At 43.7% G+C, this 17,353-nt stretch overlaps 1 protein-coding gene across 1 annotated transcript; it reads left to right on the forward strand.

Moving 5' to 3' along the window:
• Positions 1-106: 106 nt before the first annotated feature.
• Positions 107-15,649, forward strand: c21h18orf63 (chromosome 21 C18orf63 homolog). Its single transcript, XM_070853375.1, has 14 exons — positions 107-234; positions 1,573-1,651; positions 2,664-2,720; positions 3,009-3,120; positions 5,036-5,077; positions 5,323-5,399; positions 6,088-6,200; positions 7,000-7,096; positions 7,613-7,698; positions 8,546-8,732; positions 11,177-11,330; positions 11,427-12,055; positions 12,669-12,752; positions 15,527-15,649. The coding sequence occupies exons 1-14, from the start codon at positions 107-109 to the stop codon at positions 15,647-15,649; spliced, it is 1,968 nt and encodes a 655-aa protein (XP_070709476.1).
• The last annotated feature ends 1,704 nt before the right edge of the window (positions 15,650-17,353 follow it).

The raw sequence follows: 17,353 nt of genomic DNA on the forward strand, positions 1-17,353 counted from the left end.
ACTTTCCAGTGTTAACCATCAGTGTGTGTGTGTGTGTGTGTGTGTGTGTGTGTGTGTGTGTGTGTGTGTGTGTGTGTGTGTGTGTGTGTGTGTGTGTGCGCGCAGGATGAGTGCAGGAGTCCAGCAGTCGATGTTTTTCCTCGGACTTCCAGACCTGAAGAAGCTGGTTTGTGTCACTGTGACGCTGCCGGAGGACGACCAGGATCTGAGGAGCAAACAGATCAAGACCTGCAGGTGACCGCCACCTAAACCCAAAACACATTTACTCTCTTTTAATAACCACATTCAGTCAGCAACAACTGCAACAAACCAGAGTTTAAACCTGAAAAAAGAGGAATCCGGTTGGTTGTGCTCCGTCCACGTCTTCCCTCTGGGTAAACATGTCCGTGCCGACAGTTTTCAGGGGCTGATGAAGCATTTAAAGATATTGTTGAAATTGCTGCCACATGAACCAGAGAAAACAGAGAAAGACTTTCGCTCAAAAGATACAAAACCTACAACACCCACAATGCACTGCGCCACTCTCCTCACTGGCTGGAGGTGCTTGACTCTCATCTGTGGCGTCCTCCTCCTCCTCCTGCTGCGCTACACAATAAGTTATATTGACGTACTATAAAGCACTTTTTGGATTATTATCTCTGCACATTACACACATGTTTAGACTCCATCCATCTTATTTTCAGTGGGAATATGGACACAGACAGTTTTTCCCAGTTGGTGGCGAGCTGTGGCTAGCCGCTGTCAGACCATCACGCCAAAGCGCCATTAACCCTTTCATGTATAGAGGTCACTGCAGCGTGCAGCTCTTCAGAAGCTGTTCTCTTCTATATGCATGAGTTTTGATGATCAGCCGCTACAGTGAAGCTCCTGCATCATCTCATCCACTCAGAGTGAAGCCAAGATGGCCGACAGACAGCCAGAAACACCAAGGTGCTCATTTCTTTCTGTTCAAACCTTCTAGAAAAAGAGACCCGGTAGGTTAGAAACATATGGAGACATCAGGTAACATCTAAGGAGTCATGCAATTGCTACATTTTCCAAGTATTGATTTTATATTGGGAGGAAATTATGATTAATCACATGTCCACTGAAGTGTACATCATGCTTCAGGAGCTAGATTTAAACTACTGGACAGGTAAAGATATCTTTAGAAAAAATGGGTTGAAAAAAAAAAAAAAAAGTTCAAATCTTGTTTTTCAGCCTAAAGATGAATAAAAACACAAAACACAAAAAATCCTGACTGAGGTTATCATAATTCATGCATGAAAGGGTTAATAAAGGAACATTTAAGTTGTTCTCGTGAACAGACTAAGGACCTGTGGGGGGGGGGGGACACCACCTGACACAGGTACAGGAAGTGACTCAGAGGTGGAGCGTCTCTGTCCTGTATCTCCTCTGGCTCAGAGATATTCCACATGTTTATTTACACGTTTAGTTTTTGTTCACCGTGCGATTCTGATTCTGATATCGTCTCCTCCTGCTCAGTGCCACGGACAAGGTCGGCTTTTACCGTGTCACTTGAACGCAGCTTTCCTGTGGATGTGTCCTTCACTAAACTGTGTGTGTTCACAGAGAGCTGGTGCTGCTGTACTCTGATGTTCTGGCCTCTCCGGCTCTGGACTCCTTCACTGAGATCTCAGTGGTCATGGCTGTAAGAACACACACACACACACACTTATTTATCATACATGCTTCATGTTGTCATATCGGTGAGCATCATGACACAGTATATTTCCTGGAAACTCCATTGAAAAAAGTGTTTCTAGACAGAATATCCACAGAAATTCCTCAGATTTGACACCAGATAGATCAAAGATTCTCGTCCCTTTCACGCAGAAAAATCAGAAAGATCAACGAGTGAAAGGTGAAATCCTACAAACATCATATAATTATTAACAGATGAAAAGGTGACACCCACTGTGGCCTCAGACGGCCTTTTAAAGAGGTGAGGAGGGTTTGAAATGTCCTCTGTTGCTGTGCAAACTGTCCTCGCTCTCAAGGTCCACACACACACACCAGTATACAGGAAAACAAAGACACACATGCTTTCTGCACCCCCCCCCCCCCCCCCCCCACACACACACACACACACACACACACACACACACACACACACACACACACACACACACACACACACACACACACACACACACACAGACTCTTTCTTCACTTGTGCAGCAGATTGTATGTGTTTGCGTGCAGACAAACTCCCAACACACAGCCAAAATAGTCGGTCTGAATTCCAAACATTCCCCCCACACACACACACACCCACAGTCACACACACACACACATACACTCACACACACACACACACACACACACACAGTCACATAATAACCTCTGTAACATTGACGTGTTGTCTCTGTCAGGTTAACTGGCAGCTGTTTGCTCCACACACCCTTTTTCATGGAAGACATTTTAAACGTCACAGTAGGAAATGCACACAAAAAAAAGGAATGATGGCTGGATTCCATTTAGCTGCTTCAGGTGCAGTTGTCCCAAAGGATCACCTTGCAGCCATTTTGGTGTCTGCTGGCTGAGGTGATCTACTGGACCAGTTCCAACACTTTTACTACCTACCAGTCACTCACACACCAGGAGAATGCTGGAGTTCTCCTTCAATTCAGACATTTTGTGTTTCTTTTCTCTTCCTCTAGATCCCTTTTCTCCAGAAAGGTGTCCTCCAGGTGTTTGGACAGAGGCGCCGTCTGCAGGTGGGATGAAGCGATGGACAGACGGACTGATCACTGTGTGCTCTGGCTGAAGAAACGCTTTAATATTCAACATGTAGTCTCAAGAAGGCCACAAGAGTGTGTAGTTAATCATTCATGGTTCACTCCGTAACACACATCCACTGTGTGTGTGTGTGTGTGTGTGTGTGTGTGTGTGTGTGTGTGTGTGTGTGTGTGTGTGTGTGTGTGTGTGTGTGTGTGTGTGTGTGTGTGTGTGTGTGTGTGTGTGTGTGTGTGTGTGTGTGTGTGTGTGTGTGTGTGTGTGTGTAGCTGGGCTCTCCTCAGTGTGTGTTTCCAGGTGTCCTCCAGTGTTGTCTGTCCTACTCCCTGATCACCAGACTGGCTCCCAGCTGGAATAAAGCAGGACTCTACCTGGTCTCAGGTACGCACAAGAACACGGACTCAAAGTCTCGACGTGACGCAAACACATGGTTAAAAAAAGGTTCAGTTTATTGGCGATCAATCGACTATCACAGGAGCAGGAAGTCAAGGGCCCTGAAACGAGAAGGGGAAGTTGAACGCCACAATAAAACAGGAAACACATAAAACACAAGAACTAAACTTAACATACTGGACGAGTCGTAGAAGCAGAGAGTGTGTGACCAGTTTTACTTTGTGCTCGTTTAGTTTCCCCTGATGCAGGGACAGAAACTGTTGGAGGGTTTAGTCTCAGGTTAACTCCAGATGTTTAGTTTAGTTTGATTTATTTGATGTAATTTAATTAATAATGCTACTGATTAGGGCTGGTTAGGTGAGGTAAAGGTATTTTTTCAACACACAGGTTCATGGAGAACAGGTGAAACGCAGTAAAAACAGCAAAACATCAATCGAATCAAACTATTTAAAACAGTAAAAACAATAAATACAATAGAACAATCAAATGAAAAACAGTGAAATGACTCGTTTCACCGTCTGAATTTTATCCACTCAGTCTGAAAACATCTGAAAAGTCTAGAAGAGCCATTAAATCATTTTATCCCCCGTCAAGCTAACAGGAAGTTAGCCGGCTTAGCAGGCCTCAGATGTTCTTCATGTCTTCATACATCCATGAGAAGATGTGGGTAGAATAGTGGAACAAAGTCAGATAGAGATGAAAGGTCTTTAACTACTGTATTTATATACCAGAAGTGTCGATCATCTGGACACAACTCGAGGAAGAGAGGGGGATCTTCACCGTACTGATTCCTTTCATTTCAACCTGAAATCTCCACCTTTTCCTTCCCCATCCCGTAGCACAACAACGCCATCAGCTCAGCATCCGCTCCGATCCATTTTCACGTTCGATCGCCCGCTCGCTGCCGCCAGCCGAGGCCATGCAAGCGAGTACGATGTTTGTGTATCCTCCTAGATGTTTGTGTATGTGGGAGAACCTCTGGTCCACATCTGATCAAGACAAAACAGTCAAGAAGCTCAAAATGTGTGGAAACGTTCCACCAGTTTAATGGACAGAAGAGAGGAAACTACAGGCCCAGGATCATAACAGTGATTATCAGCGCTGCCAGTAGATTATTAATAGACAGTCAGAGTGTGTGTGTGTGTGTGTGTGTGTGTGTGTGTGTGTGTGTGTGTGTGTGTGTGTGTGTGTGTGTGTGTGTGTGTGTGTGTGTGTGTGTGTGTGTGTGTGTGTGTGTGTGTGTGTGTGTGTGTGTGTGTGTGTGTTGCAACACTGTCAAGCCTTCACCTTGGACCTGGTCTGACATGAAATAAGTGTGTGTGCCAGTTGAGACGACAGAGGAAGAAGCTCTTGAACACATTGGACTCTTATTTAATATAATTTTAATTAATATGTCAACAAAACAAACAGTAAAAGCTGATAAATCCTTGTTATTGATAACTAAAACACACCGGCTGTATATAAGAAGTGGACACAGCCACCTGCTGTTTGGAAGCCTCGAATTTCACTTTACGGGCGTCGCCATCTTGGCATCTTCCACAAAGACCTGCATCTGATTGGTCAGTGAGCAGGTAGCCCCGCCCTAACCCCCCCCTTCCTGGTGTATCTTCCTCTAAATGGACCATAATCTGAAGAAGACAGTAAACTAGAGACTGAGAGCAGAAACTGTTCACTGAGCTGATAAATCAGGAGAGAAGTCGCCTCTTTTCCTCATTGACTTCCATCCAATCAGAGCCAGTGGAGTCGCCCCCTGCTGGACACTAGAGAGAATTTCTCTGTCGTCCTGCCCCTGTGATTAAACGTTCTGTGATTAAACGTTCTGTGATTAAACGTTCTGTGATTAAACGTTCTGTGATTAAACGTTCTGTGATTAAACGTTCTGCGTTTGTGCTTCTGTTCTCAGGAAAAGACTTTCTGACTGAGGCGGGGAGACTCAACGCTGTCGGTATGTTTCACTGGGGCTCATTTTCCCTCCAGCACACCTTCTGTTTTTACCGTTTCCTGTTTCACTCTCTCTGCAGACTGTGGAGAACAATCACTGTCCCTCTGTGGGACTGAGTCAGTCAAAATTAGACCAAAGAGGAGAGATTCACAGCGTTTTATAGAGTGTGAGCTGTGTTTTCAGTAGCATGGAGATAGCTGCCAGTGGATTATGTAACTGGTTGTTGTTAAATGGTGTGTGTGTGTCAGGCATGGAGCTGAGCACCAGTGAGGGCCAACTGTGCATCAGCATTGAGGCCAACACAGTCAGACTTCCCCCGACAACAGTGAGAGAACAAAACTGTTTAAATATCTAACATTGGTCCGTTTTTAAAGGTCAAAGTAGCAGCTCGTTGTTCAGGTGTTGTACTGTTATAGTTTTATATTTATGTATTTAGACCCTTTATTTCAATGTTAGAGTGTTATAACCTGCTCAGTTTGTATTGTTATAGTGTCATAGTTAGAGTTTACTGAGTTTGTTCGGTGAAGGGGGTGCAGTGTGTTTCTGTGCACACGACAATAAACATCTTCAATCTTGAACAATCGAACGAACATTTCCACCTCCACTTGAGACACAGTGGAAACACTCAGAGTTCAGATGTTTTTAATGATTTTAAACGAGTCTGCATCTGGATCTGATGCATATAAACCAGGTTTCTGTCGTTAAAGCTGTAGCTGATGAGGAAAGTGCTGTGGTGCTGTTCATGATCCAGGTTTGCAGTGCTGAAGGTAAAATGTTCAGAATTTTCTGAACTTTCCACCAAATTCCTTTTAAATTTGTCAAGTTTTTCAACATTTCCTACAAACATGACGGAGAACGTAGCTGGGGAGCCGTGAAAGTGATTTTAAATGAGCAGCATGAAGAAAACCTGGATACAGTGACAATACAAAGTGTGTATGATGAAACAGGATCTGTGTGTGTGTGTGTGTGTGTGTGTGTGTGTGTGTGTGTGTGTGTGTGTGTGTTTGCTGCAGCTGGAGGACTTTGACCTCCCTCCCTCTGTGCTGAGGAGGTTCTGCAGCGATCCTGACTTCATCCTTGACCCCGCCTCCACCGGAGGAGCCATCTGGTGTCACGTCCTGCCCAGGTAGGACAGCGCCACCTGCTGGACGCAACGCAGAAAGACCTAACAGGTCAAAGACAAAAAAGGCTGATTCACCTCTAGTAGAGCTGAGGGACTCAATGAAATCTCTGCTGAGTTTTTATGAATTAAAAGATGTGATTGTAAGAAACAATAGAAGCAAGATCTTGTTTCATCGTTATATCGCTCTCTGCACACACACCAGCCTCCATTCACAAAAACAAGGATTTTAGCTCACAGGACACTGGAGCTGCTGGTATGCTGCTGCCTCAATTGGTACGTTTGTTTGTGTTGTTGTGTGTTACGCAAATATATAGCGTTGGATCCAAACTAACCCTTTAAAACACCAAAGTCACACAACAACTCAAACAACCTAATTGATCGAGACAGCGGTAGTCCAGCAGCTCCTGTGTTCTGTGAGCTGAAATCACTGTTTTTGTCAGTGGAGTCTGGTGTGTTTGAAGAGAGTGATATAACGGCTGTTTCTGGTGTTAGGGGACATACTTTGATCAGGCACAATTTCCCCAAAGGATTATACAAACACCCTTGTCAGAGCTTCAAACTGTCACTTCAGCATCTTGTCTTCCATCCTCAAGGTGAGACAGGTAAAGTGCTTCAACTTGCTGATGAATTCTGGGGTTTGAAAGACAGGCAGGTTATGCTGTACTGAGTTTGAGCAGCAGGGGGAGCTGCAGCTCTTTGTAAACACTAGTTTACTAGTGTGTGTGTGTGTGTGTGTGTGTGTGTGTGTGTGTGTGTGTGTGTGTGTGTGTGTGTGTGTGTGTGTGTGTGTGTGTGTGTGTAGCATGAAGAAAGGTCAGATTATCACCATCAGCCGTCAGCTGCCCAGAGACGGACCGTTTAGGACCTACAGAGACCTGCAGAACCACTGGAACTGCCTGGTACACACACACACACCGTATTATATAAAGTAGTAAAAAGTGCAAAAAACAAAATGTGTCCTAATTTGCTTTGCAACAGTTAGCAGATGTTTTAGTGAGTCCCAGTTGCCGTAAAATCACATGGAAACTATTTGTTGAGTAATTTGAAGTAAATGCTAAAAATCTCCGTCCGTTCTCTCCGTTTTAATCCATTATTAGTTTAGCCGCTTATCAAAACCTCAGTAATTTAATGCTGTAAACTCTACAGTGCAGAGTTCTGTTTATTGAGTCTTGGATCAATTATTGTGGTTGATTTTTAATGGTATTTTAAACAGGCAAAGTTCTTTGTGAGTGAGATATTTGATCTGCTTTGATCCTCCTGCACCTTGTTGGTAGTATTGTTGGTTCATAGATTGTGTGTGTGTGTGTGTGTGTGTGTGTGTGTGTGTGTGTGTGTGTGTGTGTGTGTGTGTGTGTGTGTGTGTGTGTGTGTGTGTGTGTGTGTGTGTGTGTGTGTGTGTGTGTGTGTGTGTGTAGTATGGTTACAGACTCCCTGAGCTTGCGGAGGAGGAGGAGGTGTACTGCAGCGTCTACTTCAGACTAGTGGGACAGAGACTCTTCACGTATCCTAAAACACTCATCAAGAATTAATTAATTTGATTAATTAGCTCCAGTGTTTTTAAACCTCGGCCCAATTTGGTTTTTGCACATCCTGGTGTCTGAGTGACTGGTAGGTGGTAAAAGTGTTGGAACTGGTCCAGTAGATCACCTCAGCCAGCAGCCACCAAACGGGCTGCAATGGCTGCAACGTGATCCTTTGGGACAACTGCACCTGATCACAGTAGGTCCACTAAAAGAGCTTGTTTGATCCACTGACAGGCTCAGAGTGTTATTCTAAGTGTGTGACAGCATCATGGAAAGGATCCCTACAGAGAGAGACCTGGAAGATCCTTTTGGTTTAACCACAAACAGCACACACACCAGACTACATTCACTAAAACAGGGATTTTAGAGAACAGGAGGTGCCAAACTAGAGACTTAAAAACAGACGCCACAGTGTCTGTGTTCAGGTTTTGTGTTTTTAAGAGTCAATTCACAATATTTGTGTAACACAACAATACTTCCCATCTAGATGATCGAAGCAACTGTAGACCAGTAACTTTTGTGTTTTGCAAGGTAGAATTACTGTTTTTGTCAATGGAGTCTGGTGGCTTTGAAGAGAGCGATCAACACAATAGTTTCATTATGCAGTAACATTGTATTTCCCAGGACATCTTATATGCTTTAAATAGTTATTATTGTCGAATTAAAAAGAGTCTAGTCAGAAGCAATGCTGTGAAGACATTTGTTAAGATCAGTTAAAAGTAATAAGGAAGGAAATAGAACCAAATGCTCATTAATGATATGCAGAATACATGTCTCATGGTTGATGTGGTAAAACTCGCAGAATGCTCCTTTACCCCTCCTCAGCTACCCTCTGAGCTGTGTCCGCCTGCAGCCGGTGCAGCGCTGCCCCCGGGCCGGCCTGCAGGGGGCGCTGGGCCCCTTCCTGTCCGACGTCAGGGACAGGCTGCAGGCTGTGTGTGGCTTCCCCGCACACCTGACCAGCAAACCCCGTTACCACACAGCCAGCCTGAACACGGCTGCAACGGTGCAGGTACACACACACACACACACACACACACACACACACACACTACACTTAATCCAAGTCTAAATAACACTAATAACAGTGTCTGCTGTTAGCTACAGGGTTCAGTGACCTGCATCACACTCCAGTAGACCAGACTCCATTGACAAAAACAGTCTTTTAAAGTAGGTCCACTAAAAGAGCTTGTTTGATCCACTGACAGGCTCAGAGTGTTATTCTAAGTGTGTGACAGCATCATGGAAAGGATCCCTACAGAGAGAGACCTGGAAGATCCTTTTGGTTTAACCACAAACAGCACACACGCCAGACTACATTCACTAAAACAGGGATTTTAGAGAACAGGACACAGGAGCTGCTGTTTTACTGCCGCCTCAAACGGGTAGTTTGTTTGTCTTATTGTGTGTTACACAAATATTATGTTGGATCCAAACTATCCCTTTAAAACAGCAAAGTCACACAATAACACAAACAAACTAACTGACCGAGGCAGCAGCTCCTGTGTTCTCTGAGCTAAAATCCCTGTTTTAGTGAATGTAGTCTGGTGTGTGTGCAGAGAGCGATATAACTGCTGTTTGTGGTCTGTTTCTTTTTGACACAAACACACACACAAACTCTTTCACATGCAGGTTACTTCATGTGGGAGTGTGGGGGTTGGCGTGAGGGGAGAGGAAAAGCGATTATTATGGCAGCATTTCCCACATTGTAAAACCTTCACGGACAGTTTTATGACCATAAAGGGGCGACGAGGTGAAGGGAAAGTTCCTTTCTCAACATCGTGAGGATTCATTCTCATGATACAGACGTCAGGAGGAAGGTGAAGGAAACGTGTTTCTTGTTGTCCAGAGTGCACTTTTAATGAAAAACGCTCTATATAACATTTATTATAGGAAGATTCTTTGGAATATCTCTCATCTTCTCAAGGCCTTGTTTTTATGAAGCAGCCTGAATGGTATTTGTCATCATGTTAGGAAACCTTGGGGAGCAATTTCTTGAAATATTTTTAGTTTATTAAAACCAGATGACATCTTTTATCATCTTCGGGTCCCTTCTCTGAGACGCAGAAGTGAATCCTTGAAGTGTACGTGCAGTTTAAACGATATGTACGACTTAAAGGACTCAGTCAGGAATGTTTTGGCCACAAAGTGAAAGCACAGCAGCAGTTTTAATCAATGTGTCCGTCCTCCGCGGCTCTGATCTGATGAATCGTCTGTTCTTACTTTTTAATGAAGCAGGCAGGAACTTATTTCTCATCGCTCTGCTTTTCTTCCTCGCAGGGCGCAGCTGAAGTGTGTTTTATCAGCTAGAGAAACTCTGTACGGGGAAACACCCGGAGAGATCGATTCAGTGCTCACAGAGTGAAACTAAAATATTTATAGTTCTCAGCGGGGCTCATCCTCCACCTGTACGAGCTGACAGAGCACTTCTATTCTGGCTCTGGCTCTGAGAGCTGAAAAACACATTTTACCTTCAGCCTGAGCTCCACACACGGAAAACCAGTTCAGCCTTCGCACAGTGTAAACTGGCCTGGATTCAAAATATCGTTAAAACACAGCAAGCGAGCGTCCGGCGGTCACGTCCAGCAGCACCGGCCACGCTGAGTCCGTTAGTTATGCTCTTCGGTCGCCGTCGTCATGGAAACAAACCAGCGGATCAGATCGGACACGTCGCCGCTCCCGTAAAAAGACGGCGGGTTCTGACTCTCGTTCGCACACGTTTGTCCTTTTTAAACTGAAAAACACGCGTTTTTATGTTGTGATATCCAGACGCTTCTTCACTGGAAACGAGCTCCAGTTTCAGGAAAGTGAACTAAACTCATTTCGGAAGCAGAACAGGAGGAGCTGGAGGTTAGAAACAGGAGGAGTGAGGCCACCTAGTGGTGAGAAGTCTGAATCAGCTCTTATTTAACAAAGAGATTCACAAATATATTTCCATTAAAAAAAATGCTGAATGATGCTACATGAGTCTGAAATTAGAGACAAATTAATTTGTTTGATTAAAATCAGATTAGTGGATAAAAAAAAAAAATTAAAACCAAATTTACAAACACAAAACCGGATTAAAACCAGATTTACAGACACAAAACCGGATTAAAACCAGATTTACAGACACAAAACCGGATTAAAACCAGATTTACAGACACAAAACCGGATTAAAACCAGATTTACAGACACAAAACCGGAATAATACCAGATTTACTGACACAAAAACGGATTAAAACCAGATTTACAGACACAAAACCGGATTAAAACCAGAGTGGATACCGACCAGACGTCCAACTGAAGTGCAGCTCAAAACAGAAAACAAGAGAATCAGACGGATTATTTAGTATTTCTGTGTTTTTCCTGTCAAATGTTTGATACTTTCACCTCTTTCAGACTCCAGACTTCCTCCAGACTTCCAGTCTGAGGAGGAAGAACCACCTTTATGTTGAGCCTCCTCTTCGTCCTCAGGTGTTGAGAGCCCAGCAGATCAACTTGACCTCCTCCATCAGGCCGGTCCTCACCCAGCTCCCTCCTCCTCCTCCTCCTCCTCCTGTGAAGCCCTCCTTCGGGTCGCAGCCTCCAGCCTGGGCCCCCGTCTCCCAGCAGGACGGAGCCCAGGGGCTTCTGGGTAATGGATGTGGACTTGGGAGCAGTCTGACAGGACGTCAACGGTGCAGCAGAGACGGGCTTTCATCTTCCTCCTCCTCCTCCTCCTCTTGTGCTTCTTTTACTTTCTCAGCTCCTTCCCTCACCTCCTCCTCCTCTCTCCCACCCTTCCAGCCAGCGTCAGCCCTCTCCTCCTCCTCCTCCTCCTCCTCCTCTCTCCTCCCTCCTCTTCCTCCTCTGAGTCAGACTCCTGCTTCCAAACTGGTTCCCATCTTCAAGAACAAGTGTCCGTCGCGTCACGTTAACGTGGCCGTGCTGCGGCTCCAGAGGCAGCGGGGGCAGCTGAGCGGAGGAGGGGAGGAACAGGGGAGGGTGACGTTACCGCCCTTCACGACGAAGACGCCCACCGCCGCTTCTTCCTCTTCTTGCGTTTCCTCTTCGTCAGCCGCACGCCTCTCAATTCGTCCTCTGCCGATCGTTCCTCGCTTCCGCCGTCGGCCCAAACCTCCCAGCGGCGCCGCCCCCCCACCGACAGGTCACCCCAAACTGAAGCGCATCCCCAGCCTCAGCCCGCCGGCGCAGGGTAAACCCGGGCTCATCCCGCCGCCGAAGCTCCAGGTCAGGTTCAGAGCCGACGCGACGCTCGGCTCTGAAGTTGGCGGTGAAGCAGCAGAACAACCATCAGCTGAGCCTCCTCGACCGCTGGCGTCCTCCGACGACCACACGAACAGCAGCAGACAGGTGAGTTCCCTGTTAAAGGTTCTAAATTCACTCTTACTTTTGTACTTTTTCCATCATTTCTGTCGTGTTTCTTTGTTATTATTTTCATTATCGATTAACCTGTTGATTATTTAGTCCATAAAATGTCAGAACGTGGTGATGGATGTTGATCCGAAGCTCAAATGTTCTGTTTTACTGTCCCACAGGAGGAAGGAAACCAAAACAATCACATTTAAGAAGCTGAAAACTGTCTGAAGCTGGAGGATTTTGTCTTTTATTCTTTAAAAATAGACTTAAAGCGATTAATCAAACAAAATAGTTGATTAATTTAATAGCTGACAACTAATCAATGAATCTACTGATTGTTGCAGCTCTACCTTTGATTGATTGATATCAGTGGATGATGGATCAACGTGATCCTGACTGGACGAATGCTGTCATCGGTCTTTTCCTCTAATTTCTGAATTTCCCAGAATTTTATTTTGAAAACTGAGCAGATTCAGTTTTGTCTCTCTGAGCGCCGAGACGCTTCTGAAGACACTCCATGATGATGATGATGATGACGATGATGATGATGATGATGATGCTCACAGAGTGTTTCCTGCCTGTCTTTCGTTGTGTTTTTGTGTTTCAGGGAGTTTTGTTCAAGTCAAAGCCGAAGAAATCCAGATCTGTGGTACGAGACGTGGACGTGGAGAAAATGGCCAGAAGCAACCAGGTCAGGAGACACACTGATTTGATTTAATTTAATTTAATTTAATTTAATTTAATTTAATTTAATGTGATTTCATTTAATTTGATTTGGTTTAATTAATTGAATTGAATTGAATTTAGTTTAGTTTAATTTAATCTAATTTAATTTGATTTGGTTTAATTAATTGAATTTAATTTAATTTGATCTTTTATTTTATTTTTATCTTTTATTTTCTCTTATTTTATTTATCTTATTTAATCTTTATTTAATCAGACAACCTCATTGAGATTAAAACCTCTTCTGTAAGAACAAACTGAGAACAAGCAGAAAAACGTCCTCAGAAACAGAAACAGAACAAAAACACACAATAAACTAGAATAAATGAAGAATCAGAGAAAACATCAGATAATAATGCTTCATTTAGTAAATCCTGCAAACACTCCTGTGATAATTATAACAACAACTGAGCCTGAGATGTCCCAACACGGCCACCGTACAGACGATTTACCCTTTTGGATTTAGGTCACAGACTGTAGGGAAAGTGGGCGTGGCCACGGTGACATCACAGATTGGTTTGTCCACCTCGGGTTTGACGGTCGCCATCTTGGTTTACCTCCTCATGTAGCTGCGAGGGTCCATGCAATGAGATGTTTGATATTTTCCCATATTTGCATGGGTCCACGAGTCTGTACGTGAAATAAAAACAATGAGTAAAAATAGGAAAATGTATAAAAAGCATAAAATACATAAAGTAAAAACAGTACAATGAAAAATACAACAGTATTATACACACACAGAAACTCATTTAAACAATGTAGAACCCCCCAGAAGCCCAGCGTGCAGCCTCAGGGGGGCGCTAGCTTCGCTGCAGAGTTTGTCTTATTTAAACTAGTCAAGTGCACAGAGGTGGAGTTCCTGGCACCTCCAGAAATAATGAGTTTCCAGTGCATCCACTCGCACTGTGTGTACAGCTGTAGTCTCCTCATGAGCATCCTCCAGGAGCACTACATACATTAATGTGATGTATTAAAGTGCGTTTGCGTGATGAATGGCGTGCGTGCAGCTCTTGTCAGCCGCGGTTTCCTCACAAACTTCCTTCCAGAGGAGGGTAAGGACCGTTAAAGTGATGGATGGTCAGGAGGCCGTGGGAGTCCACAGGGAGCCCGGCAGATTAATAACAACATCCATCAGTTTTACAGCTCCAACCTGCAAGTTTTCAAGAACAATGCATCAGCTGTGCTTTCTCTTTTACTTTTATTTACACAGCTATGGCACTGGACACGCTGCTCTTTAGTGCTTCTACATTTTTAAACGCTTTCTGTCTGGAAGCTGCCAAGAACAAGCTGGCCAAAGGAAAATACCAGTCCACTGTTTAACAGAGCTTCTAAATTCATTTCCCTCCAAACATTTTCATATGCACGCTCTTGGTAAATACATATTCTCAGCATTTGCTTCTTTTTGGACTCCTGTATTTAACCTATGTGTCGAAATGACTGGAATCACTCCAGACTCCAGACTCCATTGACAAAAATAGTCATTTTACTGTGCAGAACACAGGACTTTGTGTCAGAAAGTCACACAATAACACAAACTAACTAACCAATGGAGGCAGCAGTAAACCAGCAGTTCTGTGGAGGTAAAATTACTATTTTTGTCAATGGAGTCTGGTGTCTGGACCAAACCGCTTTGTACCAGCTCGTCATTTCGTTTACACTCATGGGAGAGATGCTGAACAAGTCCCACGTGGAACCAGCAGTGAAAATACAGTAATTTATTTGTAGACTCGTATATTTCAGCTTTCTTTAATTATTATAAAACTACTTGGTTTGGTTTAGATGATAGTTTGGGTTAAAATAAGGAGTCATGTATGAATGTAAAAGGCAGATACATTAAACACAAAGTAAACTCTTTCCTACATACCATGCCTTTTTTTAATAAGAGTCCAATCCAAAATCATACCTAAATATTTAATCTCATGACTGCGTTTGCTTGTTTGTCTGTTAAAACACAAATCTGCGGACGTATTAAAGGTAAAACACGAGTCACTCGGCCACTCAGTGACTTTGTTAAGTGTTAGCAAGAGCTCGTTAATGAGCCACTTGTGACGAGCTGGTATAAAACGGTTTGTAATTGGTCCACACACCAGACTCCATTGACAAAACTAGTAATTTCACACTGCTGCTGCTTTGATCGGTTAGTTAGTTTGTGTTTTTGTGTGACTTTCTGACACAAATCATGTTTTCTGCAAAGTGAAATGATGATACTGTTTAAATTTAAACAGTTTAACTAGAGAAACATCTGAAACATTTCTGCAGGCTTCTTCAGTGTGTGTCCTGCTGGTCCCAGGCCAGTAAGACTCTTTTTAAACCGGCCTTAAAGGTGTTTGATAGAAAATCATTGAATCATCATCAATATAACGTAAAACCTCATTCAGCTGTCTGAATGATTAACAGTTCTACGTCTCGATGTGCTTTAACATCCTGCTGCATTTACACAACCTGCTGTTTCATTCACTGGAACGTGCCTCCAGCTGAGCTTCAAACCTGCACAGGCTTTCGTTTCTTTAACCGCCACGGCTAGTTAGCTTAGCTTAGCTTAGCTTAGCTGACTTTAGCATAAAGACAGAGGAGACGGCTAGTCCTATAATAAAATGCTATCTTCCTGTCTTCTCTCTCTCCTTCCTTCGCTTCTGCTTCTCCTTATGTTGTTTCTCCCTCCCTTTTTTTTTCTTCTTGTGTTTCTCTCTATGTATTTACCCTCCTCTTCCTCCTCCCCTCTCTCTCTCTCTCTCTCTCCAGTTGTCTAAGCTGAACTCTGCGACTCTGTCGGCCTGGTTGAGAGGAAGAGGAGCGCTCGTCGGTGCCAAACATAAGAAGGAGGAGCTGATGCTGAAGGTCATGGGCTGTCTGGCCGAGGCCTGAGACACTCTCTCTCTCTCACACACACACACACACACACACACCATATCTTCTAAATCGACTTACTTTGGAGTATTACCACTGTGCTCCGCTGCTCGTTTAAGGATTTGATGTAAAATCTGGCCGTCTTATCAGATCTGAATCAAAGAGTGCAGCTGGAACAGAAGAGAGCGTCTCATCCTCGTTAATTGAGATGCTGAAGATTTGCCAAAATTAAATTCTTGTGTCAGATAAAGTCACAAAAGTGACAAAGTGAAACTACAAAGGGAAATCCAACCTGTTGAGTCTCTGAGTTCTGATGTTCAGTTACAGTTTGAAGTCGTCCAACTTTTCTAATGCAGCTTTAAAGGGATACTTCAGTGTATTATCTATCTACAGTACGCCCCCAGTTTGAAGGAGCAGACAGGCGTCCCGGGACAGATGCTAGGTAATGTCATCAGCACAAGTGTGCGCTATATTTAGGATATTTTCACGACGTAAGACAGCCCTTCCTAACCGGGAACTGAGGCTGTCACCTCTCTCCCTCTTCTCTCTTCCAAGCCACCAGACTCCATTGAGAAAAACAGTAATTTTACCTCACAGAACGCGAGAGTTGCTGGTCCACCGCTGCCTGGAGTGGTTAGTTTGTTTGTGTTACAGTGGGAGTTTGGTGTTTTAAATCGTTAGCTTGGATCCAAGCTAATATGTTAGCTCATCGATCGAAGCAGCAATATCACAGTGAGCTCCTGCGTTCTGCAAGGTAAAATTACTGTTTTTCTCAATGGAGTCTGGTGGCTTTGAAGCAACTTCAGTTCCCTGCTGGAAAGGCCTGTCTGATGCAAGGTGAAGCAGCGAAACTAATCCAAATACAGCGTAGACTTAAACTGGTATTGATTGTTTAGGTCGGCCTTTATCAGTGCCTCATACGACCCCCTTCTACAAAAATCCTAACAATCCCTTTTTTGCTGTTGTGCTGTAGGTTTCATTTTGTGTCCTGTTTTCAGAAACACATGCATTAACATGTTTGGGGTCTACATCCTCTGTTTCTAGAAAATATAGAAAATGTATTCCACATTCTGTATTCTACAACCAGTGTTTGCTTATTTATATAGTAGCTATGTGCTTGTTGTTCAAGAATGTACAATTATATTAATATACTGAAGCTCTGAGTATAAAAAATAGTGTTTAGAAAGCACAGTGTGTATTTTTTCTTCACTAAGGTCGCAATCCAGTAGTTCTTTGTCTGCTGCTACTGTCAGTAGCTTTTAATGGAAGCAGCTAACAGTAGCTTATAGCAGAAGCTAACAGGAGCAGCTAATGAGAGCGTAAATGTTTCTTTAAACTTAATACCAGAGGTGTGATTTCCACTGGGGATCGCAGAAACATGGCCCCTCTACTTGATTTACTCACTAAAACCTCTTTAAGTAGAATGATTTACAATAATGCAAAATAATAAAAGTCAACTTTTTTACACAATTAGTAAAATAAAATGAGGACGGGCTGTTCTCGGTTGGCAAATCCGTCTCTTCCCGGGAGCGAGGCTTACAAAATCTAAAATCTCTCTATGAAAATATACAGAGCTCAGTGATATGTCCGAGAGGAGAGATTTGCTCTCTATAAACATCTTAGTTCTCCACTCAATGAGCCGAGTGCTTCTTCTCATGACTCTAAATATAGCTGCTGTAATAACACATGCTAACATTAGTTATTGGAGGGAGATTTCCTTGT

The sequence above is a fragment of the Pempheris klunzingeri genome, chromosome 21 (genome assembly GCF_042242105.1).
Source record: "Pempheris klunzingeri isolate RE-2024b chromosome 21, fPemKlu1.hap1, whole genome shotgun sequence".
Classification (NCBI taxonomy): domain Eukaryota; kingdom Metazoa; phylum Chordata; class Actinopteri; order Acropomatiformes; family Pempheridae; genus Pempheris; species Pempheris klunzingeri.

Bases quoted from the DNA above. Each gene is read 5' to 3' on its own strand.
- c21h18orf63 (XM_070853375.1), top strand. From the start codon at position 107: ATGAGTGCAGGAGTCCAGCAGTCGATGTTTTTCCTCGGACTTCCAGAC. The intron at 5,078-5,322 runs GTATGTTTCACT...TGTGTGTGTCAG, and splicing joins GGGGAGACTCAACGCTGTCG to GCATGGAGCTGAGCACCAGT. The intron at 12,056-12,668 runs GTGAGTTCCCTG...TTTGTGTTTCAG, and splicing joins ACACGAACAGCAGCAGACAG to GGAGTTTTGTTCAAGTCAAA.